The sequence below is a fragment of the Nerophis ophidion genome, linkage group LG06, assembly GCF_033978795.1.
Source record: "Nerophis ophidion isolate RoL-2023_Sa linkage group LG06, RoL_Noph_v1.0, whole genome shotgun sequence".
NCBI lineage: Eukaryota > Metazoa > Chordata > Actinopteri > Syngnathiformes > Syngnathidae > Nerophis > Nerophis ophidion.
This window is the reverse complement of record NC_084616.1, coordinates 51,406,914-51,434,614: the sequence shown is the minus strand read 5'-3', so window position 1 is coordinate 51,434,614 and position 27,701 is coordinate 51,406,914. Positions and strand designations below refer to the sequence as shown.

General features: G+C 41.0%; 1 protein-coding gene and 1 long non-coding RNA gene across 2 annotated transcripts in view; one reads left to right on the top strand and one right to left on the bottom strand.

Moving 5' to 3' along the window:
• The first annotated feature begins 530 nt into the window (after nt 1–530).
• Nucleotides 531–20,871, top strand: LOC133553961 (uncharacterized). The gene is made up of 5 exons (XR_009807028.1): nt 531–604; nt 676–741; nt 16,855–17,046; nt 17,133–17,320; nt 20,552–20,871. It is a non-coding gene; the product is annotated as an uncharacterized LOC133553961 (long non-coding RNA).
• A 3,547-nt stretch (nt 20,872–24,418) lies between these two features.
• The window catches only part of tasorb (transcription activation suppressor b), a 15,674-nt gene continuing 12,391 nt past the window's right edge, over nt 24,419–27,701 (bottom strand). The window contains exons 18-23 of the mRNA XM_061904167.1: nt 27,467–27,589; nt 27,149–27,308; nt 26,946–27,054; nt 26,653–26,831; nt 26,431–26,565; nt 24,419–26,228 (exon numbers count right to left, since the gene is read on the bottom strand). Of these exons, the coding sequence (XP_061760151.1) occupies nt 25,009–26,228; nt 26,431–26,565; nt 26,653–26,831; nt 26,946–27,054; nt 27,149–27,308; nt 27,467–27,589 (1,926 nt within the window). The 3' untranslated portion in view covers nt 24,419–25,008. The remainder of the gene's footprint in view (nt 26,229–26,430; nt 26,566–26,652; nt 26,832–26,945; nt 27,055–27,148; nt 27,309–27,466; nt 27,590–27,701) is intronic.

The window sequence follows — 27,701 nt, the reverse complement described above, 5'->3', positions numbered from 1 at the left end:
ATTTTTGTAAGGGGCGCTGGAAGCCGGCAGACCCGTCAGCGATCCTGTTCTGTCTCCCTGTAATGTTTGTTTGATCTTGAATGGGATTGTGCTGAAAATTGTAATTTTCCTGAAGGAACTCTCCTGACGGAATAAATAAAGTACTATTTAATCTAATCTATACTTCAGGGACCTTGGAGATTGTATTACTTAAGAATATTACACTACCATTTTGAAATTATGTGTTCACGTAGTCTTAAAATAAGTGAGTATTTTCAATAATTATTGTTTCAATAATCGATTTAAAGCAAGTAAGCATGTTTTTAATATACTGCAAGTTCATACATGGAATTGTAGAGATACAGATAGAAAGAATCAACACACCAACTTGCCAAAATCAAATTTAAAAAAGTGAAAAAGAAAGGTTGAGAGAAAAGAGACAAAGAGGATGACCCAGTTAATCCCAATTAAATATCCTATTTTCGTGTCTTTGCGTGCGTCATTACGTCACGCGGTCACATGACCGCGTGCGTCATTGCGTCACGTGGTCACGTGACCTATTGCGGGAAGCATAAAATCCAGTAGTGGGCTGCTTCCAGGAAGAGCGAGAGGGACGTTGCTGCAGGTATGTGACTCGGTTTTGACACTAATTACTAACTAAGCTTTTAGCTGAAATGTAATAATGTCGAACTGCAGGAGCCAACTACTGAAGCCGTGGGTCGTCGTGTGAGAGTGTTTAAGTGTGATTTATCTGCGGAATTGGTGAGTTGCATCTGTGTAGCTTAGCCGCTACATTCATTTTGAATGGAGCTGTTAGCATCGACTTATATGCCTGTTTCTTTGAATATAGTAAACTGAATGAAACGTTAGCACTCTCAACAATTGTCTGATTTGTTTCTGGGTTGTGTTAATTGTTTGATGATTGTCAATGCTATGCATCCAATGCATTTTATGATGCAGTCCAGTGAACCACTGTCTGCTATGCACTTTATTTGTGGTTGCAATTGGTAGATTTTGATATTAGAGAATTAATATTTTCATATAAAAATTATTATATTTATTCCAATCGGATTCATGAATTATTGTGCAATATTAAGAAATATGCTTGCTATTTGAATACAGTAGTATTATTTAGTATTTAGTATCTGAATGTATTTTGTGTGCGCACACTGGAAAATTGACTGGTCCTGCCCTTGTTGTACAGGCCATGTTGGATGGCGAGCTAGAGCCTGAACTAGAGTCTGAAGCTTTATGCCTGAAACCGAACCAACCGAACTGAATCCACCCAACCGAGCTGGGCGGGTAGGAGGCTCCTCAGCAGCCGCTCTGTTTTTTCCCTTTGGTTTATCATAACTCAACAAGTTCAGTTCTGTCCTCTCTGAACTTTCACATTTACCCGTTGCCTTCACTAAAACCCCTCTGGACACTGCCACCACAACGTGGACTTTGCGAGGTCGTTTAATGAACTGTCGTGTTGCGCCTATACAATTCTTGGTAAAAACAAGGACTGAATCAAGTACTGTATCACATTGTAAATATTGAACGTTCTGTAATTTATGTTGAAAATCTGAATGGTCATTGGAATTTACATGTCTTTTTGTTGTTTATTTTTCCTATAATTCTTTAATATAATTTGGTACCATTTAAACTTCAAACCTGTGTTCAGTCTTCATTACTCTCCATTCCTAGAGCTGAATTTAGTTTCTTCTGATCCAGCCAAGTTATATAATTCATTGTTTACTTAATACTTGTACAGTGCTTTACTTAAGTAACATACAGGCTACATAAACATTGCCCCACAGTGCTGTTACTGGATACTGAACCAACGTGGGTATTTATTTTCAACTGATATTAACAGTTTTCTCCCCCAAAAAATATCGTATTTCCTAGAATTGCTGCTGGGGCGCTAATTAATTTAAAACCTCTTCTCACTCCTGCGCTTACCAAAGGCATGCGGTAAAATTAAGCATGCGGTAATTATTTTAAAACCTCTTCTCATTCCGGCACTTACCAAAAGTATGCAGTAAAAATTTGAGTGTGATGTAAGCTTGGACCTTAAATCCTACTGAATAGCTCTTGATCTTCTTCTCTTTATGTGATTTCAAATTACCGGTATTGAAATCAGCCTCCTCCATTTTGAAAATGATGACAGGGGAAGTGTCACTCGTGACGTCACGAGTTTGACCAGGCGGTAATATTAAGCATGCGCTAATTATTTTGGGAAGCGAGTTTGACCCGGCAGTAATTCAAGGCAGGCGCCTACTTCATGCCCTGTGGCAATTCAAGGAAATACGGTAATTTGATTGACCACAAAACACAAGTTTTTATAATATTTCCAACATCATGTTATGAGTTAATCTGACGCAGTAAGGTTGAGGGAACATGATACAACCTTGCAAACAAAATAGTGATTACTACCGAAACATGTGCAATCCCTACCAAAACACTGGGTGTTTACAAAGAAAATAAAGTATATTGAATCATCAACTAAAATATTATGACACTAATTGGTTAAATGTACGTTCTACTTCATAAATCATTTTAAAACTGATCAATCTGATCAGTTTTATGCATTTTAAAAATAAAAATTGCATCTCAATTTGGAAGAATTTCATATACTGATGTAAGAAAACGTGTTAAAAAATTCATTTTTTTGGATGTTTTTGTAAAAAACCTCACTAATTATTTAAAAAAAATAATCTTTACACAAGATAAGTAAGCATAGGAATAACAGAGTAAGATACTCTTTTATATTTCAAGGCTTTGAGTTGGTAAAAACACATTTGGGGAGAGGACAGACATTCCCAAATATTCTGAAAATACAAGTTTTGTTCTTTTATAAAAATGGCTACTTCAGATATTGTACAATATACATAGGGACAAAGTTTTGAGAATACAACTTATAATATTTGAAAATGGGGGGGGGGCTGGCTGGTGCCTATCCCAGCTGTAATCGGTGCTATTTCTACCTGAATAAAAATAATTCTGCACAATACATGTTGTACTAGTTAAAGGGGAACATTATCACCAAACCTATGCAAGCGTCAATATATACCTTGATGTTGCAGAAAAAAGACCATGTATTTTTTTTGACCGATTTCAAAACTCTCTCTGTTTATCGGTCTTTTAGCGATGACGTCAGAACGTGACGTCACCGAGGTAATACCCCCGCCATTTTCACATTACAAACACCGGGTCTCAGCGCTGTTATTTTCCGTTTTTTCGACTATTTTTTGGAACCTTGGAGACATCATGCCTCGTCGGTGTGTTGTCGGAGGGTGTAACAACACTAACAGGGAGGGATTCAAGTTGCACCACTGGCAAGAAATCTGCTGCCAGACCCTCATTGAATTTGCCAAAGTGTCTTCACATTTGACCGGCGATGCTAAGGACCTGGCACAGAGATGTATGGATAACCTGCAGATGCATTTGCAACGATTAAGTCAACAAAATCACAAAAGTGAGTTTTGTTGATGTTATTGACTTATGTGCTAATCAAACATATTTGGTCACGGCATGACTGCCAGCTAATCTATGCTAACATGCTACGCTAATCAATGCTAACATGGTATTTACGCTAGCTGTATGTACATTTGAAACTAGATACCCACATTTAATGCGAAACAAACACCAATCAACGGATTTAAGCTGCTCCAGTGTCACAAGATGCGAAAGTCCTGATCGTTTCGTCCGCACATTTTACCGGCGATGCTAATAATGCAGCCATGCTATGGGCCACTTCATTAGGTACACCCATGCTATGGCCGAATAGCATCAATAGCTATTTGCTCAATATCTTCAATTTCGTTTTCGCTATCTGCCTCCATACTCCCACCATCTGTTTCAATATATGCGTAATCTGTTGAATCGCTTAAGCCGCTGAAATCCGAGTCTGAATCCGAGCTAATGTCTCTATATCTTGCTGTGGTAACCGCCATGTTTGTATTGGCAGCCCTGTATGACGTCACAGGGAAATAGACAGTCGCATCGCAAATAGCGAAAATCAAGAACTTTAAAACTTTTTTTTAGGGATATTCCGGGAGGTGTAAAATTTTGAAAACAACTTTGAAAAATAAAACAAGCCACTGGGAACTGATTTTTATTGTTTTTAACCCTTTTGAAATTGTGATAATGTTCCCCTTTAATGGTCTTAATATTGCTGCATGCCAATGTTTTAACATTCTCTATTAATTATTCAAATGTAATATTCAGCCAGCTAATTTTGTAAACAAGGACTCGACCAGAACGTGTTATAAAATAATTAACACAATATTTCAGCCGGCCAGAAAAAATCCTGGAATAACATTACAAAACATCTCTGACAAAAAGGGGTGTGTACCGTTCACATTCGAATTGATACGTTTCCGGTACATGGGAATAGTTACTGGTACTTAACAGTACCAATTTTGGGTACTTTTGTTCATATTCATGCAGTATTTTTTTAATTTGTGTACTATTGTAATATAAAATGTTTAAATGTACATATTAATTTATTTCTATCGATCGATCAACAAATATATCAAAACAATATCCAATTATTTGTAAAGTAACATGGCTGCAATTGTTTTGCAAATGTCTTCAACATGAAAACACTTAACTACAACAATGCAGTGTTATTTTCTTAGTATTGCACAAAATAAAACTCAGCTCCATGTACTTCTTTTGTTATCCATCTGGAAAATATATGCTAGGGTTCCATGGAAACAATTAAGTTAAAAACAAATGACCAAAAGAGGATGGAGTAAAAATAAAGACCAATTAATCTTTTTTCAAAAGTATTAAACTACAAATGAAAGTGTAGCAAAAACTGTACATTAACATTACAAAGTACAGTACAAGGAACCAAGCTGATTACGATAACTATTGCAAGTTAAAGCTAATGTATTTATAAGATGATGTCGCTGTTATCATCATCATCAAATGTTAACGCCATTTCTTCCCTGGTGTTGTTGGCTGCAGCAGAGTTGCTAAAAGCGCCAAATGCAGAAGTTGCAGCCGTACATCAAACTTGGCTACACGCCTTAGACATGAGAAAATCCTGTGTTTAACCAGGTGCATCCTCAGATTGAAAATATTCCTGCCGCTTGCCATGATTTTTGACTCACAAATAGTGCAGCGAGCGTAATTTGTATCGGATTTGGAAAAGAGCGTTTTCTATTTTGCAAGGTTGGGTTTTTGGGGTTTTTGTCATGAATCATTGATAGGTTGAAAGATTTACTAAGAGCATGTCCGCTTTGAAATCTCCTTTTTCCTAACAAGTGCTAGCAAGTACTCGCCATTCTTTGAAAGTGCTGATTTAGACAGACGTGAAGTTACGCGCAATCCAGGCACCAAAACATGGCACCGCTGGAGCTTAAGTGAATCGATGCCCGGTAGTACTGGCTGGTTTCAGTTGGCGCCAAATAAGTACCGCATCCGCTGCCCATCCCTAGTGACAAAGCATGATTGTAGTGTAAGACATTTTTATTTTGTAAATGTAGTTACACCGAATATACAGCGTAGAGCTTTTATTTTGAAGCCGAAAAAGTGTGGTTTATTTGAGAACGTTTCTTGACATGTTTTGATGTGAGCCCGACTGTTTGCATTTAAAAAAATGTCTATCATTTCTGTCGAGCTGTCATGTCATCTTACTTACTAAAATAGTCACAGTAACAATCTAAATGTTTTGTTATCACTGCACCTTAACCCTAATCTGAACACAGAAGTGAAGCAGCACCCACCTCTGAACGATGCGCGCAGCAGGCGTTTGCTGCAGGGATGTCACCTCTTCTCCAAAGAAAAAGTGTTCTTTCTTGTCAAGGGAACATGCGATGGCTTTGAACATGATTTTTCCTTAAGGTAGCCGTTCCTTTGTCGATTTATGCTTGCTTGCGGCTCATTAGTAACAAGTGAACTGCAGCCAGGTCCACCCACCCCCCACCGCTGCGGCACAGCCCCAGGGTCCAAAGGGACGTGTGTGCATTAATCGACCGTTAAAAAAATTAGTGCCCTTTTTAAAATTTATAGTTAAAGGGAATAAGCAGTAGAAAATGGATGGATGTGTTATCACCTTTGACAGCCTGAATATAGTGTTGATCTGCAGTGCCCCAGTAAAAAATGTCACCAATAAAAAAAATAAAAAAAACGCTTTAGTTTTAAGTCTACATAACATAGACAACAGCGCACATACTACTTAGTATGGTAATTTATTGCTACTTTATTCACTCCACGTAACAATGAGCACATGGCTACTTAATATGGTAATTTATTCACGTGTGGATCGAGACTTCAGTTGAGAGAGAGAGAGAGCGCGAGCGGGGGGGTGCGAATCACTGCTGAGGTAGGTAACGTTAGCGAACAACAATTTGTTAATTATATTATTTTGATTTTGATTTGACTCAAACTGTAACTCCTAGATGGATTTTACGAAAGTTATTCGCCCGCAGCAGAGAAGAAGCAGCAGGAATGAGAGACGTAAGTGAAGTCCTAGCTAGCTAGGCAACGTCATTGTCTTAAATTGATGCTAAGTTAGCTAACGTTATTCCTTGTATCAAGACAAGGATCAAGGAGCTCTTTGTATTATTAGGTCCATCAGTGCTAAATATTATAAACTTATCACTCTCCTCGGCACTGTTCCCCTAGCATTCAAAAAAGCGGTTATTCATCCTCTTAAAAGACCTAACCTCGATCCTGACCTCATGGTAAACTACCGACCGGTGTCTCACCTTCCCTTTATTTCAAAAATCCTCGAAAAAATTGTTGCGGAGCAGTTAAATGAACACTTAGCATCTAACAATCTATGTGAAACCTTTCAATCCGGTTTCAGGGCACATCACTCCACGGAGACAGCCCTCGCAAAAATGACTAATCTATTGCTAACGATGGATTCTGATGCGTCATCTATGTTGCTGCTCCTCGATCTTAGCGCTGCTTTCGATACCGTCGATCATAATATTTTATTAGAACGTACCAAAACACGAATTGGTATGTCAGACTTAGCCCTGTCTTGGTTTAACTCTTATCTTACTGATAGGATTCAGTGTGTCTCCCATAACAATGTGACCTCGGACTACGTTAAGGTAACGTGTGGAGTTCCCCAGGGTTCGGTCCTTGGCCCTGCATTCTTCAGCATCTACATGCTGCCGCTAGGTGACATCATACGCAAATACGGTATTAGCTTTCACTGCTATGCTGATGACACCCAACTCTACATGCCCCTAAAGCTGACCAACACGCCGGATTGTAGTCAGCTGGAGGCGTGTCTTAATGAAATTAAACAATGGATGTCCGCTAACTTTCTGCAACTCAACGCCAAAAGAACTGAAATGCTGATTATCGGTCCTGCTAGACACCGAACTCTATTTAATAATACAACTCTAACATTTGACAACCAAACAATTAAACAAGGCGACACGGTAAAGAATCTGGGTGTTATCTTCGACCCAACTCTCTCCTTTGAGGCACACATTAAAAGCGTTACTAAAACGGCCTTCTTTCATCTCCGTAATATCGCTAAAATTCGCTCCATTCTGTCCACTAAAGACGCTGAGATCATTATCCATGCGTTTGTTACGTCTCGCCTCGACTACTGTAACGTATTATTTTCGGGTCTCCCCATGTCTAGCATTAAAAGATTACAGTTGGTACAATATGCGGCTGCTAGACTTTTGACAAGAACAAGAAAGTTTGATCACATTACGCCTGTACTGGTTCACCTGCACTGGCTTCCTGTGCACTTAAGATGTGACTTTAAGGTTTTACTACTTACGTATAAAATACTACACGGTCTAGCTCCATCCTATCTTGCCGATTGTATTGTACCATATGTCCCGGCAAGAAATCTGCGTTCAAAGGACTCCGGCTTATTAGTGATTCCCAAAGCCCAAAAAAAGTCTGCGGGCTATAGAGCGTTTTCCGTTCGGGCTCCAGTACTCTGGGATGCCCTCCCGGTAACAGTTCGAGATGCCACCTCAGTAGAAGCATTTAAGTCTCACCTTAAAACTCATTTGTATACTCTAGCCTTTAAATAGACTCCCTTTTTAGACAAGTTGATCTGCCGTTTCTTTTCTTTTTCTTCTATGTCCCACTCTCCCTTGTGGAGGGGTCCGGTCCGATCCGGTGGCCATGTACTGCTTGCCTGTGTATCGGCTGGGGACATCTCTGCGCTGCTGATCCGCCTCCGCGCTTGGGATGGTTTCCTGCTGGCTATGCTGTGAACGGGACTCTCGCTGCTGTGTTGGCTCCGCTTTGGACTGGACTCTCGCGACTGTGTTGGATCCATTGTGGATTGAACTTTCACAGTATCATGTTAGACCCGCTCGACATCCATTGCTTTCCTCCTCTCCAAGGTTCTCATAGTCGTCATTGTCACCGACGTCCCACTGGGTGTGAGTTTTCCTTGCCCTTATGTGGGCCTACCGAGGATGTCGTGGTGGTTTGTGCAGCCCTTTGAGACACTAGGGATTTAGGGCTATATAAGTAAACATTGATTGATTGATTGAAGACAAACATATTAATTTGCTTGTACGAGCTGTCGGGGGAATTTCCAATGAACATGAAACATAATGTTGGTTATTGTCTGCTGGTTCTGCATCAATGATGATTTGGAGTTGAGTGCTTCTTAAATGGTTTATCTTCAGGAAGAAAAACATTTTTCCATATCAAGTCGTGAGCCAATTTTCAAATCATTCAAGTTTATTTCACAGAAAAATAGCACGTCACAGTTTACTTCTCAGAAAATGATTCCCTAAACAGACACACAACAGTTGTTCATTTATTCTACTACTGTGGCTTTATTGTTTTGTGTATATTTTGTAGTTTTCTGTATCTGAAATAGGATTAGCCATATTGCCATAAATGGAAATTAAATAATATAAAAGAACCCAGAGATGTAGGGGTCTTTATTTTTTGTTTTTCTTTTGTAGATGTTAAATTTGCAGATGATTACTGCAATATATATTTCAAAAAGATTCATTGCTATTCCTTTTTGCTTTTACCAGTAGCAGTTTAGAAGTCTGGAGTAAAAAAGTGCACAAGTAGGTTGAATGCATTAGTTAATTTCAGGTGGTTAATCAGAGATCCATACAACATAATCTGATATGATTTCATAGTTTAAAGCACTATTTATGTATTTTTATGATAAATAAGTGCTAAAAATGTTTTTGCTTGCGCGCTTTGCACGCTCACATGAATTACTTGTGCCCCAGTACAGTATTAGGTCTAGTGATGCCCCTGGTTGGTACGCTACAAAAACAAAAAAGAAAACTCATTCTACATTGTGTCTGGGAAAATTAGTGGCATTGTTGAACACTCAAGAGCTTCTGAGTGGTGAACAGTGTTGCCACTGTTACCTTGAAAAAGAAATCTGATTAATGACTACTGATTACCCCTTAAGAAAGTAACTTAGTTTCTTTACTGTTGAGTTGATTTTAAAAGGAACTAAATTTGATTACAAGTTACTTTATTAGTTACATTCAGCAATGCAGCTACTGACATTAGCCCTGCCGCCTCAACATAAAAATGACAAGCGGTTTTGCCAATAATCACTTTATTTAACATCAACATAAATACTTGTTTTACATATTAAACAAATAAATAATGATAGTATTTCATTATTGGACATAAATACTTGTTATATATATATATATATATATATATATATATATATATATATATATATATATATATATATATAAAGCCCTGCGATGAGGTGGCGACAGTTTTTCTTGACAGCAATTGACAGAAATTATTTGTTTTTTATAAAAAAAATAAATGCTGTCATTTTTACTTGTCTGTTAATAATGCAAAGGCAAAACCTACAAGTATAAATGTAACTATTAAATTATTTTTCACTTTTCTTCTGAACACTGAACCTGTTCACAACATCAGAGCAGCTAGGCTTCTTTTACAAAACAGTGAGATACGCTCCAGCAACCCCCCGTGACCCCAAAAGGGTCAAGCGGTAGAAAATGGATGTATGGATGTACAACACCACATGTAAAGTCTAATTGTTCAATTGTTATAATTGGGTTATGAGTCAAACAGTGGCGTGGGGCGAGTAAACCAGTGGTTGTACCTCATTAACAAAAGCATCTCAAACCTCTTGTCAGTCTATTCCTCATTCAGTGCGGCTTTCAGGTTCCTTTCCATCTGTGAGTACTCCATCTCCCCCTCCAGCTCAAACATGCACAGTTCGAAGCTTGAAAAGGAGGATTGCAGGCGGATCTGACGGCATTTGAAGTCTTTTTTTAAAAACGACTGCTAAGCCTCCTTTTCGACCGGACGACCGCAAAGAATTGAAGTAGGAACACTCCGGAGGTAGAAGTTCATTAAGAGGGGCAGATTCACCGGCTCTCAGCCATGTTTCCGTCACACAGAGGAAGTCAAGTCCGCCGCCCGCGGGAAGTGAAGAAATCCTTCAGGATAAAGGTTTTGTTTGTCAAAGATCTTGCGTTCACAAGACCGAACCTGGCGGGGGCCAGCTCGTCCAAGGGCTCAGCTAATCCAGGTCGGGCCAGACACACAGCCCGCAGGTGGCGGGGGAGAGGAGCCACGAGCAGTGAGATGACAGAGACGAAAATAGACGCAAACAACACTAAAACGAACAGAGCTGACAGCGAGAGACGGCAGGGCGAAGCACATACTGGCGCCGTCTTATGGGAACTCGGAAGTGACGTTACTCAAATAGTGAAAGGTAAGTATTGTTTTTTTTAGTACCCAGCAAGCACAGTACAGTTAGACAACAACTGTTTTTATTACTGTGTATTTGATAGGTGCCGTCTGAAATTCAACTTTTTCTTTTATTTATATATGTAATCAAATAAATATATACAGCTAGAATTGACTGAAAGTTAGGTATTTCATACATATATATATATTTTTTATATATATGTATATATATATATATATATATATATATTTCAGCCAATATAAAAATATTGGCTGTAAATATACTCCACGCCTCCGCACCACGCCCCCCACCTCCCGTAATCGGAGGTCTCAAGGTAGGCAAGTATGAAGTAACGCGCTATCGGCATCAGTGGTGATGAACGAACAGTTGCTTCAGGTAGTCACACAAAAGTTAGAACAAACTAGCAGAGTAGAGCCCCTTCTACACTAAGATCATCCAGGGTAAATCCCACCTAACTTTATCATTGTCCACACACACACATTGGTCTTTTAAGACCCCCTCCCTCCCACCGTCCGCCGGTGCAACGTGACCTAATACGCATTTGCAGAAAATGTGCTTGTCGTATTCACCTCTTGTGTCGTTTTGTGTGCCAGTTCTTCATTTAGATGTAACTTATCTGAACAAAATCCAGTGTTTTGGTATTTCAATTAACTGAAATCCAGTGTACTGTGGGACCCTATTGTTGTGAATCACTCTTGAGTCATCATAAATTAATCAAATCTTTAAAGAACATGTGAAAGTAAACAATGTGATAAAGAACATTCTACATCAATCAATCTATGGATCAATATATGTGGTCAGGACACTTTTCACTCTTTTGCCTTCACCTTCATTGTCCATTCCTTTTTGGTGACTTTATATACTCTGGACCTAGACGTTGAGTCTGCGTCATACAATAACTGATACAGTCTGCTTTGCCAGTCCAAATACATTCGATGTTTTCCGTAGTCTTCCCTCGTTGCCCAGGTAATACAAAGCACGCTTTGTCCTTGTCTGTCCTTCAACAAATGGACAAGGTTTTTCAAGACGTAGAATCACAGCCGACATTGGAAAGTTCTCTTGCCGCTCGAGAAGTGTTGTATCCGAAATAGCTGCAATTGCTTTTTCTTTACGTATTCATGTGTTATTTGTACAAGCACCTGTACATGTAGAGGAAGTAGAAATACGGGCATGTCTGGATCACTCGCCTCCATCTTTCTAGTGTTTACCTCCGAGTGGGAACATGTTATGAAGCTGGCAGTGACGTGGTCTTTCTAGTGTCACTTCCTCTCCGAACACAGTTTGTAAACGATCGATGAGTCCATAAAAAGCTAGGAGCTGGGGATTAAAGAAATACACGGCGCACTTACCCGTGTAAAAAAATATAAAAAAAGGAGAACCTTAAACGATGGTTTAGTTTGGCTGAAACGGGGCTTAGGGTAAATAATTATTTAAGGAGTTATCTGGCTTAATGGGGCGATCATTCAGTGGTTTGTGTCCCGGTAGTGCCTTCTCCTTTGCTGTAATAAAAGGTCATTCGTGGCATCTTTTTCGGTCTCGTCACAATTAAGGACTTGCTGCGAAACAAATCCCCCATCACTGATGAAAAATTTCAAGCCAGAGGCAAACTAGCTAAAATGCTATCTCAAAGCGATTGTCTAGCAACCTAAAGCTATTTAGAAAGATCGTGAGAGTTTGGAAACACTTCTGATCACACAATGTGATCTGTAAGTCAGGCTCACACAAGATACGACCGTTGCGGGGATACACAGGTCAGAAGTGCTGCTCGAGGTCGAAGCTTTTCCAAATGTCTGCACCCGTGTGAACAGGATGTAAATAGAATGTAATGTAGGGGGCCCTGCCTCTTCAAAATAACTGTGCCTGATTGATTGAAACATTTATTAGTAGATTGCACAGTACATATTCCGTACAATTGACTACTAAATGGTAACACCCGAATAAGTTTTTCTACTTGTTTAAGTCGGGGTCCACGTTAATCAATTCATTGCCTGCATGCACAGGAAGTGTTTTGGTATTTCAATTAACTGAAATCCAGTGTGCTGTGGGACCCTATTGTTGTGAATCACTCTTGAGTCATCATAAATTAATCAAATCTTTAAAGAACATGTGAAAGTAAACAATGTGATAAAGAACATTCTACATCAATCAATATATGTGGTCAGGACACTTTTCACTCTTTTGCCTTCACCTTCACAGGCAATCACAGAGCCTGCTAGCCTGGGTATGGAGTCAGTTAAGTTAGAACTAGCCAGCGCCAGGCTGGATGATCCCTGTACACATAGCAATTTTTGTAGAATACACAACAACTCACAAAATGTTTTTTCTGCTATGACTATGACTACGTCAGAGTTAGACATGCATTCTAATGAGGTGGCAAATTATGATGCGTTCAGTTTATCGCAGAGCCAAGTAGACAATCTGAAAATTCCCGTCATATCAATTCCTAGATATGGTTGTAATTATTTTAAGTACACTGCGCATAATAAACGCAACATTATTAATATTGCTACTACGGATAATTTTATGAACAACTCCTTAAAACAGCCCACTACCTATAATATGGGCTTTCTAAACATCAGATCTTTGTCTCCCAAAACGGTATTAGTTAATGAGGTCATTAGAGACAACAACCTTAACGTCATCGGTCTTAGCGAAACCTGGCTTAAACCAGACAACTTTTTTGCGATAAATGAGGCATCCCCTCCTAACTATACAAATGCGCATATTGCCCGTCCCCTTAAAAGGGGTGGGGGGGTCGCACTAATATACAACGAAAACTTTAACTTAAGTCCTAACTTAAATAATAAATATAAATCCTTTGAGGTGCTTTCTATGAAGTTTGCCACACCGCTGCCTCTGTGCCTGGCCGTTATCTACCGCCCCCCGGGCCCTATTCGGACTTTATTAGTGAATTCTCAGAGTTTGTTGCTGATCTAGTGACGCACGCCGATAATATAATTATAATGGGGGACTTTAATATCCATATGAATACCCCATTGGACCCACCGTGTGTGGCGCTCCAGACTATAATTGATAGCTGTGGTCTTACACAAATAATAAATGAACCAACGCATCGCAGCGGTAAAACGATAGACCTAGTGCTTGTCAGAGGTATCACCGTTTCCAAAGTTATGATACTCCCGTATACTAAAGTAATGTCCGATCATTACCTTATAAAATTCAAAGTTCAGACTCATGTTCGGCAAGCTAATAATAATAACTGCTATAGCAGCCGCAAAATTAATGCTGCCACAACGACGACTCTTGCTGACCTACTGCCCTCGGTAATGGCACCGTTCCCAAAGTATGTGGGCTCTATTGATAACCTCACTAACAACTTTAACAACGCCCTGCGCGAAAAAAATTGATAGTATAGCACCACTGAAGTTAAAAAAGGCGTACGCCATGGTTTACTGAAGAAACTAGAGCTCAGAAATTAAGTAGAAAGCTGGAACGCAAATGGCGCACGACTAAACTTGAGGTGCTCCATCAAGCATGGAGTGATAGTTTAATAACTTATAGACGCATGCTTACCTTAGCTAAAACTAATTATTACTCAAATCTCATCCGCATTAATAAAAACGATCCAAAATTTGTTTAGTACAGTAGCATCGCTAACCCAACAAGGGACTCCTTCCAGTAGCTCCACCCATTCGACAGATGACTTTATGAAGTTCTTTAATAAGAAAATTGAACTTATTAGAAAGGAGATTAAAGACAATGCGTCCCAGCTACAATTGGGTTATAGTAACACAGATACGACTGTATATACGGCGGATACTGCAAATATCCAAAATAGTTTCTCTCGTTTTGATGAAATATTAGAAGAATTGTTACGTGTAAATGGAATAAAACAAACATGTTTACTTGACCCACTTCCTGGGAAACTTATCAAGGAGCTTTTTGTATTATTAGGTCCATCAGTGCTAAATATTATAAACGTATCACTTTCCTCGGGCACTGTTCCCCTAGCATTCAAACAAGCAGTTATTTATCCTCTCCTTAAAAGACCTAACCTCGATCCTGACCTCATCGTAAACTACCGACCGGTGTCTCACCTTCCCTTTATTTCGAAAATCCTCGAAAAAAATTGTTGTAGAGCAGCTAAATGAACACTTAGCGTTTAACAATCTATGTGAAACCTTTCAATCCGGTTTCAGGGCAAATCACTCGACTGAGACAGCCCTCACAAAATTGACTAATGATCTATTGCTAACGATGGACTCTGATGCGTCATCTATGTTGCTGCTCCTCGATCTTAGCGCTGCTTTCGATACCGTCGATCATAATATTTTATTAGAGCGTATCAAAACACGAATTGATATGTCAGACTCAGCCCTGTCTTGGTTTAACTCTTATCTTACTGATAGGATGCAGTGCGTCTCCCATAAAAGTGTGACCTCGGACTATGTTAAGGTAACGTGTGGAGTTCCCCAGGGTTCGGTCCTTGGCCCTGTACTCTTCAGCATCTACATGCTGCCGCTGGGTGACGTCATACGCAAATACAGTATTAGCTTTCACTGCTATGCCGATGACACCCAATTCTACATGCCCCTAAAGCTGACCAACACGCCGGACTGTAGTCAGTTGGAAGCGTGTCTTAATGAAATTAAACAATGGATGTCCGCTAACTTTTTGCAACTTAACGCCAAAAAAACGGAAAAGCTGATTATCGGTCCTGCTAGACACCGACCTCTATTTAATAATACAACTTTAACATTTGACAACCAAATAATAAAACAAGGTGACTCGGTAAAAAATCTGGGTATTATCTTCGACCCAACTCTCTCCTTTGAGTCACACATTAAAAGCGTTACTAAAACGGCCTTCTTTCATCTCCGTAATATCGCAAAAATTCGCTCCATTTTGTCCACTAAAGACGCCGAGATCATTATCCATGCGTCTGTTACGTCTCGTCTCGATTACTGTAACGTATTATTTTCGGGTCTCCCCATGTCTAGCATTAAAAGATTACAGTTGGTACAAAATGCGGCTGCTAGACTTTTGACAAGAACAAGAAAGTTTGATCATATTACACCTGTACTGGCTCACCTGCACTGGCTTCCTGTGACTTTAAGGTTTTACTAATTACGTGTAAAATACTACACGGTCTAGCTCCAGCCTATCTTGCCGATTGTATTGTACCATATGTCCCGGCAAGAAATCTGCGTTCAAAAGACTCCGGCTTATTAGTGATTCCTAGAGCCCAAAAAAAGTCTGCGGGCTATAGAGCGTTTTCCGTTCGGGCTCCAGTACTCTGGAATGCCCTCCCGGTAACAGTTCGAGATGCTACCTCAGTAGAAGCATTTAAGTCTCACCTTAAAACTCATCTGTATACTCTAGCCTTTAAATAGACCTCCTTTTTAGACCAGTTGATCTGCCGCTTCTTTTCTTTCTCCTATGTCCCCTCCTCCCTTGTGGAGGGGGTCCGGTCCGATGACCATGGATGAAGTACTGGCTGTCCAGAGTCGAGACCCAGGATGGACCGCTCGCCTGTATCGGTTGGGGACATCTCTACGCTGCTGATCCGCCTCCGCTTGAGATGGTTTCCTGTGGACGGGACTCTCGCTGCTGTCTTGGATCCGCTTGAACTGAACTCTCGCGGCTGTTTTGGAGCCACTATGGATTGAACTTTCACAGTATCATCTTAGACCCGCTCGACATCCATTGCTTTCGGTCCCCTAGAGGGGGGGGGTTGCCCACATCTGAGGTCCTCTCCAAGGTTTCTCATAGTCAGCATTGTCACTGGCGTCCCACTGGATGTGAATTCTCCCTGCCCACTGGGTGTGAGTTTTCCTTGCCCTTTTGTGGGTTTTTCCGAGGATGTTGTAGTCGTAATGATTTTTGCAGTCCTTTGAGACATTTGTGATTTGGGGCTATATAAATAAACGTTGATTGAATGATGTCATCAAAATGGCAGCCTCTGATAGCTTGAAGCAGCATGCAAAATACATGTATGAATGAAGCATTCGTACGCTGAGACATGGTTGGCACACATAGGCATATTTGGCGCGATGTAAACGACGCAAACGGAGGCGCTCTGGAATAGAGGTTCCACTGTGTCACAGGCAAAATGAATAGACTTCAAATTCATCAATTAAGAGTGTTAAAAAAATAACAGAAAAAGCATGCCAGACAACATGTTTCGGAATATCTGATTTTCGGTTAAAAAACAAAACAAAAACATGGACAGTTTTCCTCTGCAGTTGGAGCTGCTGGGACCTCTGCTGGCAGCATGCTTGGACACATCCCTGCTCACGCTGGTCGCAGCACGCCCACACAGCGAAAAGGCTGCAAGCAATTGCGAATCAGCACACCTTGGTTTGATGAGAGGGAGTAGCATAAAAACCTGGTGAATCTAAGAGACCTTTGCCAGAACGAAGCCGATTTTCACCTGAGTAAGCATCACGTCTGGCACCTCTCCCTCGTACCTTCCTTGTGCTCTTCCTCGTTCCTGTCTTGATGTCCTTTGTGTCTTCCACAGTGTCCTCCGTGATCATGTCTTGCCTCACAACCTCCTCCCGGATCTTTGCTTGCCTTCCCCGATCCTCGACCAATGCTTGGACCCGGACATCGTTGCTTCTCTCCAGCCCCGACTGCTTGCCTCCCTGCTTACTACCCCTTCGCCTTCTCCTTTGGATTCAACGAAAGATACATCGACAACAACCTCTGGTAAATTCCACATTGTTAATTCCACACATTGTCTGCATTCACTCACTAGTGGTAGCATACACATCCCACACATTCATCAAAGGTTTAAATAAACCTTCAAAAAACGCAGTTCTGCCTTGGTGTCACCTCCTTCCCTTCGACACATACACATACATAACAGCACACATGAATAAACTTTACTGTAAATCTGTCAATTTGAGCTCTAGAGCAGGGGTAGGGAACCTATGGCTCTCGAGCCAGATGTGGCTCTTTTGATGACTGCATCTGGCTCTCAGATAAATCTTAGCTGACATTGCTTAACATGATAAGTAATTAATAATTCCGCTGGTAATCACAGTGTTAAAAATAACGTTCAAATCATAAAACATTCTCATCCATTTTAATCCAACCATCCGTTTTCTATAGCACTTGTTCAAGATGTCGCATAAATGGTAAGAAGTATTATATTTATTATTGGTTAACTTTAGAATAACAATTCTATTAAAAAGAATAAGGGACTTATGATACACTAAAAATGTTGGTCCTACTTAAAAATGCACGCATTTAGTTGTATTCAGTGTTAAAAAATATTATATGGCTCTCACGGAAATACATTTTGAAATATTTGGCTTTCATGGCTCTCTCAGTCAAAAAGGTTCCCGACCCCTGCTAAAGAGCTAACTTTTGAATGAAAGTGCTGGACAAGGTTTAAAATGTATCCATTTTCTACCGCTTGTCCCGTTCGGGGTCGCTGGAGCCTATCTCAGCTGCATTCGGGCGGAAGGCGGCGTACTCCCTGGACAAGTCACAACCTGATCGCATGCCAGCAATAATCGGGGGAAGTGTTTTCCGTATTATCAAAACAAAAGCCTTGGAAAAAGTAATTGGTTATACCGCCATGCAAATACACACAGGGACATCAGTACAAACAAGGGTGTACAAAAATGTGCCCATGTGTACTGAACATGGCTTGGTGAATAATGTTATTGCGGAAATCTATTAGGGCTATTATTTTGTTTGAATGGACCCCAGCCTTACCAACAAGGCACGGGGTGTATGACAGCAAAAGACCACTATTTGACGACATTTTTGTTCAAGTTGGAATGCCAGAGAGGACCATTAGCGAGAACATGCAAAATCAATGAGCCAAGACAGATTAAAAGCTAGAAGAGTGCTGCAGGGGGACACCGGCCCCAATCAGAGTAAAAATAATATACACGGGCTGCGAGTTAAGAGCACATTTGCAAACTTCCAGGATGAACAAAAACTGTGTTAACATCTGTTGTGAGGGAACGTCTGCCGTGGCCATCCTGTGACCGCCCACAAAGTGTTCCCCATGCGTTGACACTTACTTGCTTCGTTTCTTTCTAATTCGTCACCCAACTCTTTTTAGACCAAGCAGCCAAGAAGTGCCTTGATTAAATGTTTACTTGCCCATAGTGAAATCATCAATGGGCTGTGATTCCTCTCAGCTGTGGAGCTCGGTTTACCTTGCCTGCTTGAATAAACCTTGTTTACCAAACAAAAAGGCACTTTAGAAGAATTTGCCACAAAAACGACTTTTTGGTGTACATATGCTTTAAAAGGTGACAAAGGAAGGACATTGTGTTGTGGCTTGTGCAGCGCTTTGAGACACTTGTGATTCAGGGCTAAAGTATATACATAAACTTTGATTGATTTACTTTGTTGTATATGATGGCCGTGTGATGGGTGATGAGCCAAGGAGACGCCAAGAGGAATCATCGAACAAAAAGCTTTATTTGTTTCAGCAAGCTGCAGCTCCAGAAGAAGAAGTGTGCAAAATCTCTTCATTCTGCTGTCCTGTCGGAACTGTTTAAATAACATTTCTAGTAGACCCCCTTTCCTTGTGGGTCTAATCGTGATGCTGGACAGTCTAACCTGTCTATTTTTCCTTGTCATTATTCCTAATGATTAGTTTAAAGGCCTACTGAAAGTCTACTGAATTGCAATTTTAAATTTCCCGTGAGGTATCCTGTTGAAAACGTCGCGGAATGATGACGCGTGCGCGTGACGTCACGGACTGTCAGGAAATATTAGCTCAGCATCAGTTACGGCTAAAAGTCGTCTCTTTTCATCGCATAATTACACAGTAATTTGGACATCTCTGTTGCTGAATCTTTTGCAATTTGTTCAATTAATAATGGAGACTATAAAGAACAATGCTGTTGGTGGAAAGCGGTGTATTGCAGCTTTCTTTCGCACCGAGACATAGCCGGTGTTTCTTTGTTTTTAACACAGAGCAGTCAAGCGAACATGTTTCTCTACGTCAACCAGCATGTTTTTGGATGGGAAAATTGTGATATATATCTTACCGGAGCAATCATTGGATTATTCGTCCTCCTGCAGTAGCTGTTTAAAAGGCAGCTGTGAGCTTAGCTCCTCGGCTTCTCTCTGAGACACTGCGTGTTCACCATAGCCATCCGACCTTGAGGTATGTCTTTACAATCTCACTAAAACAATAAGCAGATAAGGGATCTTCCAGAATTATCCTAGTAAATGTGTCTAATTACATCTGAAACGCTCACACTGCCGCCGCCCTGAGCCGTTGCTTTTTATTTTATTTTCTTTTTTTGATCCTTCGCTATCAATATCATCCAGGAATCTTTTATCCTGTCTTAAATTAATGGAGAAATTGTCGTTTTCTTCGTCCGAATAGCTTTTAATGCTGGAGGCTCCCATTTAAAAACGATGTGAGGAGCCCTCACCCTTGTGACGTCATCGTCTGCGACTTCCGGTAAAGGCAAGGCTTTTTTATAAGCACCAAAAGTTGCGAACTTTATCGTGGATGTTCTCTACTAAATCCTTTCAGCAAAAATATGGCAATATCGCGAAATGATCAAGTATGACACATAGAATGGACCTGCTATCCCCGTTTGAATAAGAAAATCTCATTTCAGTAGGCCTTTAAGTCGGGTGACCTTCGAACCCTATCCTCTGTCCCAATCTGTGGATTTTCTATCAGGTGTTGCTAATGTCTTTAATCTTCCTCCTGACACCTACATTTTTATGGGATTCCCAATACTCCTGTGGACACTCTCTACAGTGCCGGTGATGGACCTTCGCACTATGACCTTCGTAGAAGTATACTTTAAAATATGTGGCTGTGGGAGGCGGGGCGTAGTCACGCGCCGCCTGGTGACGAGACATGCGCAGGAGCCGGCTGGAAGCATATGGCAGGTGAGTGGATACCTCAGCTGGAACTAATTATCTAATCACCTGTCTCTTTATTAGCAGTGTTGGTGACTGCAGGGCGGGGCTGAAAAGCCAGAAGAGGCAGCACGAAGGGCTGACGGAGGAAAATACTTTATGGACAAAAGAAGAAAGGTTGTGAAGAGAACAAAATAAAAAGAAAAGACATTGTGAACAAGCAAATGAAGAAATATCGTGTGAGAACAAATTAAACGAATTGGCAAACTGGGCGACCTGCCTGTGTGATCCATTGGTCCTGAAGAACCTCACGACACAAGACTGTCACAGTGGCCAAATACAAACACATGCTACTTCCAATCCTATAACATAATTACCCATCCATCCATTTTCTACCGCTTATTCCCTTTGGGATCGCGGGGGGCGGTGGTGCCTATCTCAGCTACAATCGGGCGGAAGGTGGGCTACACCCTGGACAAGTCGCCACCTCATCGCAGGGCCAACACAGACAACATTCACACTCACATTCACACACTAGGGCCAATTTAGTGTTGCCAATCAACATATCCCCAGGTGCATGTCTTTGGAGGTGGGAGGAAGCCGGAGTACCCGGAGGGAACCCACACAGTCACAGGGAGGACATGCAAACTCCACACAGAAAGATCCCGAGTCCGGGATTGAACCCAGGACTACTCAGGATCTTCGTATTATGAGGCAGACGCACTAACCCCTCCTCCACCGTGCTGCCCTATTACATAATTATAAGTCGCATAATTAACCACAACATTAAAGTGGGGAGGGCTTCATGGTGGCAGAGGGGTTAGTGCGTCTGCCTCACAATACGAAGGTCCTGAGTAGTCCTGGGTTCAATCCTGGACTCGGGACTCTGTGTGGAGTTTGCATGTCTTCCCCCTGACTGTGTGGGTTACCTCCGGGTACTCTGGCTTCCTCTCACCTCCAAAAACATGCACCTGGGGGAATAGGTTGATTGGCAACACTAAAGTGGCCCTAGTGTGTGAATGTGAGTGTGAATGTTGTCTGTCTATCTGTGTTGGCCCTGCGATGAGGTGGTGACTTGTCTAGGGTTTACCCCGTCTTCCGCTCAATTGTAGCTGATAGGCACCAGTTCCCCCCCGAGACTCCAAAGGGAATAAGCAGCAGAAAATGGATGGATGGATTAAAGTGGGGATTGGTATATTGTTTGTAGCGAGCTTGTCTGTTTTCCAACTACTTCTTGAACCAGTGACATCCGTGACATGCAGTGAGGTTCATGGCTGGTGAGGCAATGACGTCATCACAGTCAGATTTATAAACATATGAACCCTAAAGAGTATCTTATTCACTATTTGATTGGCAGCAGTTAACGGGTTATGTTTAAAAGCTCATACCAGCATTCTTTACATATACAAACTGTATGTAGCACACTAAAAAGCACATTTAATAAAGAAATAAAAGTTATTATGGTGTTACCTATACTTATAAATGGAGTCCATGCGCCGCTCCTTCTGAACAAAAGCATCGATAACTTGTTTATAGAAGTCTTCTTTATCTTTCTACAGTTTTAAGTCTCTGTCTTGACGGATATCACTGTCTGAAGCAAACCTTTTAGCTCCGGCGTTGGTCTTCTTTTAAATTTTACCTCCTGCTTCGAATGAAAGTTCAGTTTGGAAAACTGTCTTATTTTAGATATGTAATCATCCATGTTTAAAGTCCAGAGGAGAGGAAAAAATAAACGATCGCTGCACTTGACTTGCCAACTGTAGCTTGTTGTCACTTATTCTGCAGCCGAGTAATCGCAAGAATGATCCCTGGGATCACTAGCGCCCTCTATCACCATGAGGCGGGAGAACAGGTGCCTCACACAATGCGTCTTCGCAGCCGTTTTATGATTGCCCAGCACAAGAAATAGGTTACACCCATACAGTTGTTGACAAAATACACTGTACATTATATACGTACCTCAGCTAACTAAACTATGGAAATGTATAATATAATTCATATAGCAATACGGTCTCACTGCACAGCAGCCAGCAGTTAGCCGAGTCATTGCGCAATCCTTGGTGAGGCTCAACTGGCTGCTGACTCACCGCAAGTCTCTGCTCAGTATTTGAACAGCAAATGTGAAAATTCAGCAATTTCTAATTAAAAATTATCTAAAACTGGTGAAGTTAAATGGAAAATAACTATAAAGTACAATCACTGGATACTTATAACAATTTAATTTTTTTTTTTATTATTACATTTTTTTTCTTTCCATGATGGCACTTGAGGCACTGCCTCACCGGCCTCCCTTGACTGCACGTCACTGAGTGACATGCTGTCAGAGGAGGCAATTGAGGCAGTGCCTCACCTGCCACCAGGTGGCTTAACCATGAGATGTTCCAAAACAAAGTAATATAATCAAATAAGTTTTAATATTTCTCTTTTTGTTTATGCTTTCTATGTGATTTTGGTGTGGTTCCTGTATATTTTGGTAATTTTCATTGTCAAAATCGCAGAAATTTTGTGTTTCCTGATCAAAAAAATGCAGCAGATGAGAAGTGAGGCAGACACATGCGATGCCTCCACGGCTACACACAGTGTGTATTGGGCGTGTGCGTGCAAAGGGGCGCATGCTTGTTGCCACGGGGAAAAGGCAGGTCTTGAGGCAGCAATTACCTCTGCCTCAAGGTAGGGGGCGATATATTGTCAACTTCCAGTTCAATGCCTCAACAGTACTCTGACTCGCCACACTGGGAGAAGTGGGGGCGCTCAAGCTAACAGACACAGGTCTCTCCAGCTGAAGCCAGTCTTTTTTTCTCTTTTTAACTGTATTTATAACAAACATGACTTTTTTATGAGAGTAAGCCAGCGTTTGTGGTGCAAAAATATTGTTTAATTTTTTGGAATTAAATGAATGTTTGTGCCAATATGGAGGATTGTATACTGTATCCAAGATGAAATACTTCTCTAAACTGGACTTTAAGACAAAATGAATGTGGTCATACATAAAGTACATTTTCATGGAGGATAGCTATTGCTGCTTCAGATACAAATACAGAAAAGTAAGATACACTCACAACACTTGATTAATTTTGTTAAAAGCAAATGGGACCAACAAGTATTTAATAACAACTTTATCAAATACTTTTTGGACCCATTTATCATATCATAATATCATTAAGGTAACGTTTTTATGAAAGCGAATAACTCCCTTTTTTCCCTAAATTAACAATGACTAGATGAAATTAAGATAAAAAAAAGGAAAAAAAAGTATGTATGCCTCACCTGGTGTTTAGTCCCCCGCACGTCACTGTCTTGAACTCGCGTGCAACTCCTAAGGATAAAATTAGCCAACAATTTTAAATACATTAACATTAAACTATATGCAAGAAAGACTGTAGAAGTAACCGAGTGTTGGTTTGTCAACAATATTTATTTTAACTGAACTGTATTAGATATAAAATCATTTCTTTCATGCATTCTATAATCCCTTGTTCACATATGTGCCGTTTGTATTATTGTCATGTTCATTCAGTGATGCCCTGCAGCAGAATCAAACGGTGTTTCCTCCACGGCACCCTTGGTGTGCCTTAAATCTATATATTTGTGAACTGCATTGCTCAGTAAGCTGCTTCCATGTGAATAAAGGTGTTAGTGAGTTACAGCAGATTTAATGAAGGAGCATTGGTTATTTCCCTCAAGTTATGGCAGCACAAACAGGCCCTAGAGATAAAACGTTAACCTACTTTTTTTTATTAGTCAAATAGCGCCCTCTGGTGTACATATAGAGCACAAAAGTGACGATTTGCCCAAAAACAAATATGCATTTATCGTATATCGTAATTATATAACTGAGATAGGCTCCAGCACCAACTGCAAGCGGTAGGAAATGGACTAATGGCATTTAAAAAATACATTACTATCTCGCATGACCCGTGTAGTGTATAGCCACATTTGTTGACAATAATACAAGCTTTTTGTATCGCTTTATTCAGATTATCATAATTACTGACTAAAATGTTTTTCCAACACAGCTGGATTTAGAAATACAAGTATAAGAACAGTGTAACTGTATACTGTTTGCGTCACACCATTATCATCCAATGCCATCACACAGTATTTCAAATGTTTTATTTTCATTGAATTCAGGACAGCCAATGTAAAATAAGAAAACAAACAGCATGTGAAGTTGTACTTTCTTTTTTATATATATATATGTATATATATAAAAATATGTTTTCCCCATGTATTTCAAAAACAGTTTCAAAACCAGAATAAACAGAAATTACATGGTTAATTCAGACGCTGAAAGGCCAATAACATTTTTGGCAAATATAAATATACTGGTTTACACAGGGAGTCTTCTATCTACATTAAGTGTGCATACAGTTTAAGCAATTGTAGTACACTCTACACTTGCCTGTATCAACCTTTATTAATGTAGAAAACCAGGATCCTAATTGAACAATTGAAATAGTCAAGCTTATTACAAGGATTATATATACATTCAGCCAGTTGTAATAGTCTCTGGACATTGCCCCTGCCAATGAGTTGATTGTCTACTCAGGGGCATAATTATGAGAATATGTGAAGTCTGTGTAATAATTCTGTGGCCCACCCCTGCCTGCTGGGTAGCCCCAGGCGCAAGGACCACCACCAGGCCCACCCGTCCGTTCATGTCCTCGACCTGGTCTTGGCCAAAATCCACCTGGAGGTGCTCCTCTCCCCCGGTACCCCCCAGGACCCACCGCAGGCCGCATAGGCCCATGATTCATGCTGCCGCCTACACTACCATAGCCTGTACACACAGGCTGTGCAGGAAAGTTAGGTCTGAGAACTGAGCCTCCTCTAGTGGCAACTGCAGGAACACCTACAGAAGGTTTGTCAGTGGTATTCACTGGAGTCCTACCACTCTGAGAACCAGGGTTGCTGTCACCAAGGGCTTCCCCACTCTTTGCCAGTCCAGTGGGGTCAACTTGGCCAGGGGAATGCAAAACAGGATTGCAGGTGGTGGTTCCTGCTGCCCCCCAAGTCCCCTCCCCAGCTGCCTTTCGTGTCATGTCTGCATTTTGTGCTGTGGTACACGTGGTATTCATGGGAATGCCCGTCATGTAGCTTTGCTTGGCTGTGTCACTGTGGTCTACAAAAGGGAGTGAGGTGGTGTGTGGAGAGGTCCCAGTAACTTCGGTTCCTGATGTGTCTGAGCCATATGTGTGACCAAGCATCAGAAAGGGAGGTGGAGGTGGTGGTTTGATCTCTAAAGGGAGGGAAGCCAGATTGGAGAGAGGCCCTGCTGTGGTGTTGACAGTAGGTGGGGTGGCTGTAGTTGAAGGTGTGCCTGGAGGGCGGTACTCCTGTTCCTGGTTACTGCTGCAGGGGGAGGCCGGATAGGCAGGCGAAGCCGTATAGCTAGAAGAACCAGTGTAAGATGACCAACTGGCAGAGGGACACAGGAAACTTTGGTGAGGATTCACAGGGAAACCTCCAGGAGACAAGTTGCCCAACTCTGAAGATCCAATGCCTATCTGGTTTGTAGCTTTGAACTGAGAGATGGCCGTTTTGAGAGCGTTGTACTCAGACTGTGGAGGAGTTCTATCAGGGGTGGCGTGCTGGTCAGGCAACGGCGGTTGGAACTCATCCAGAGTTGGAGGGGGCGGCTGTGGTAACTTCTCTTTCTCAGCTTGCAACTTCTGCTCTTTGCTTTGAGTGACCGTGGGCATTACATCGTCATCTGAGTCTAACGACATGTCTTCCTCTCCAACACACTCGTCATTCACCACTGAGAAAACAGGAAAAGCCAGAATGAAAGAAAATAGAAAGGTGGGGAAGAAGATACAAATAAAGGTGTTACAAAATTAATATGTACTGTATGTGAAGCTCAACACACTTACTTGCTGAAAAATAGGAACAACACAAAAGACAATTTAACAAAAAACTTGTTAAGATTGCTGTAAGAAAAAGGCTCTGATGATCCTACCCACCAGTAGAAGGGGGTGTTGGAAGCTCATTTTGATTGATAGAGCCAATCAAGCTGTGGAAACCACTCATAATATCATCAATGCTTGCTATGACTATTCCATTCCTGGAATAGTGTAGGAACATCTCAAAGGGCCTCTCTGTAAACAATAGTTCAGAATTTGGGTTAAATATCAGTCATAAATGCTCATTATTCAAATACTCACATTCAAAGAAACAAAAATTACCTGTGACGAAGATGAGGTGCCGCTGTTGTGTGTGTTGAGCTTGAAGCTTGATCAGGCAATCTAGATCGGGAGCCTGACGTAACTGGGTGTCACACTCGTGGTAAGGAAGGAATTCAACAAGGTGCTTCTTCTGGTAGGCTGTCAGAAGGTTGAGTAACGCCATTGCATTGGTGTTCAACCTGTGACAAATACATAAATCAGCTTGCCCTGTAATCACACATGTTTTAACAGGTTTCTAAACAAACTTCTAATCTGGCATGTGTTTTGGTGATTTTGTCCAACTTCCAACTGACCGGCCCATTTCTTTAAGCTTCTTCTGTGACTTGCAGTGCACCTTCCACTGCCAGGGTTGTTCAGGGCTGCTTTGCTCTTCCAGGAACATCAGCAACGTCTGTAAGCGATCTGAGCAAACAAATAATAGAGTAAATAAATTATGATCGGATAGAGATCAAAATTTTACACAAATGAAGCTGCCATTAAAATAAGAATAACAAACCCTGTGCTATGAGGTCAGGATTAAGGACAAACTCATCAGATACAATAAAACCTCCAGATACAAATAGCTCGTTGTAGGTGTGGTTCTTGACATCATCCAGAGTGTCAACTCCAGCAAAGCTCACTGAGGGTAGCTTCTTCAAAGAAACCAGTGCTGGTATCTGCCAGGTAGAGAAGAGGTTAATTGTTTTGTATGAAAATCATGTAAAGATAAATGCTATCAATGACAACATAAAATACAATAACTAACAAGGGATCAAAGAAATAAAATGGAGACTGCACGCGAGATGGACGCTGGGAGCAATATAATTATTCTTACCTTGTGCACATGTGCAGCTATGTGCTCATTCTGAATGATGATAAGTAGTTTGTCTAGGCTGCCACTGTTTTCCAGAAACATCCCTGGGCTGCACTCCCTGTTGCCAAGGCTTTTCAAGTACTCCTTTAAGAGAAACAGGACATATATACAGTAATTGTAATTCAATAATGGGACAGATGGACATGTTCTTCCTTATACAACATGAAAATGGTGACCATGAAAATCAGCTTTCACA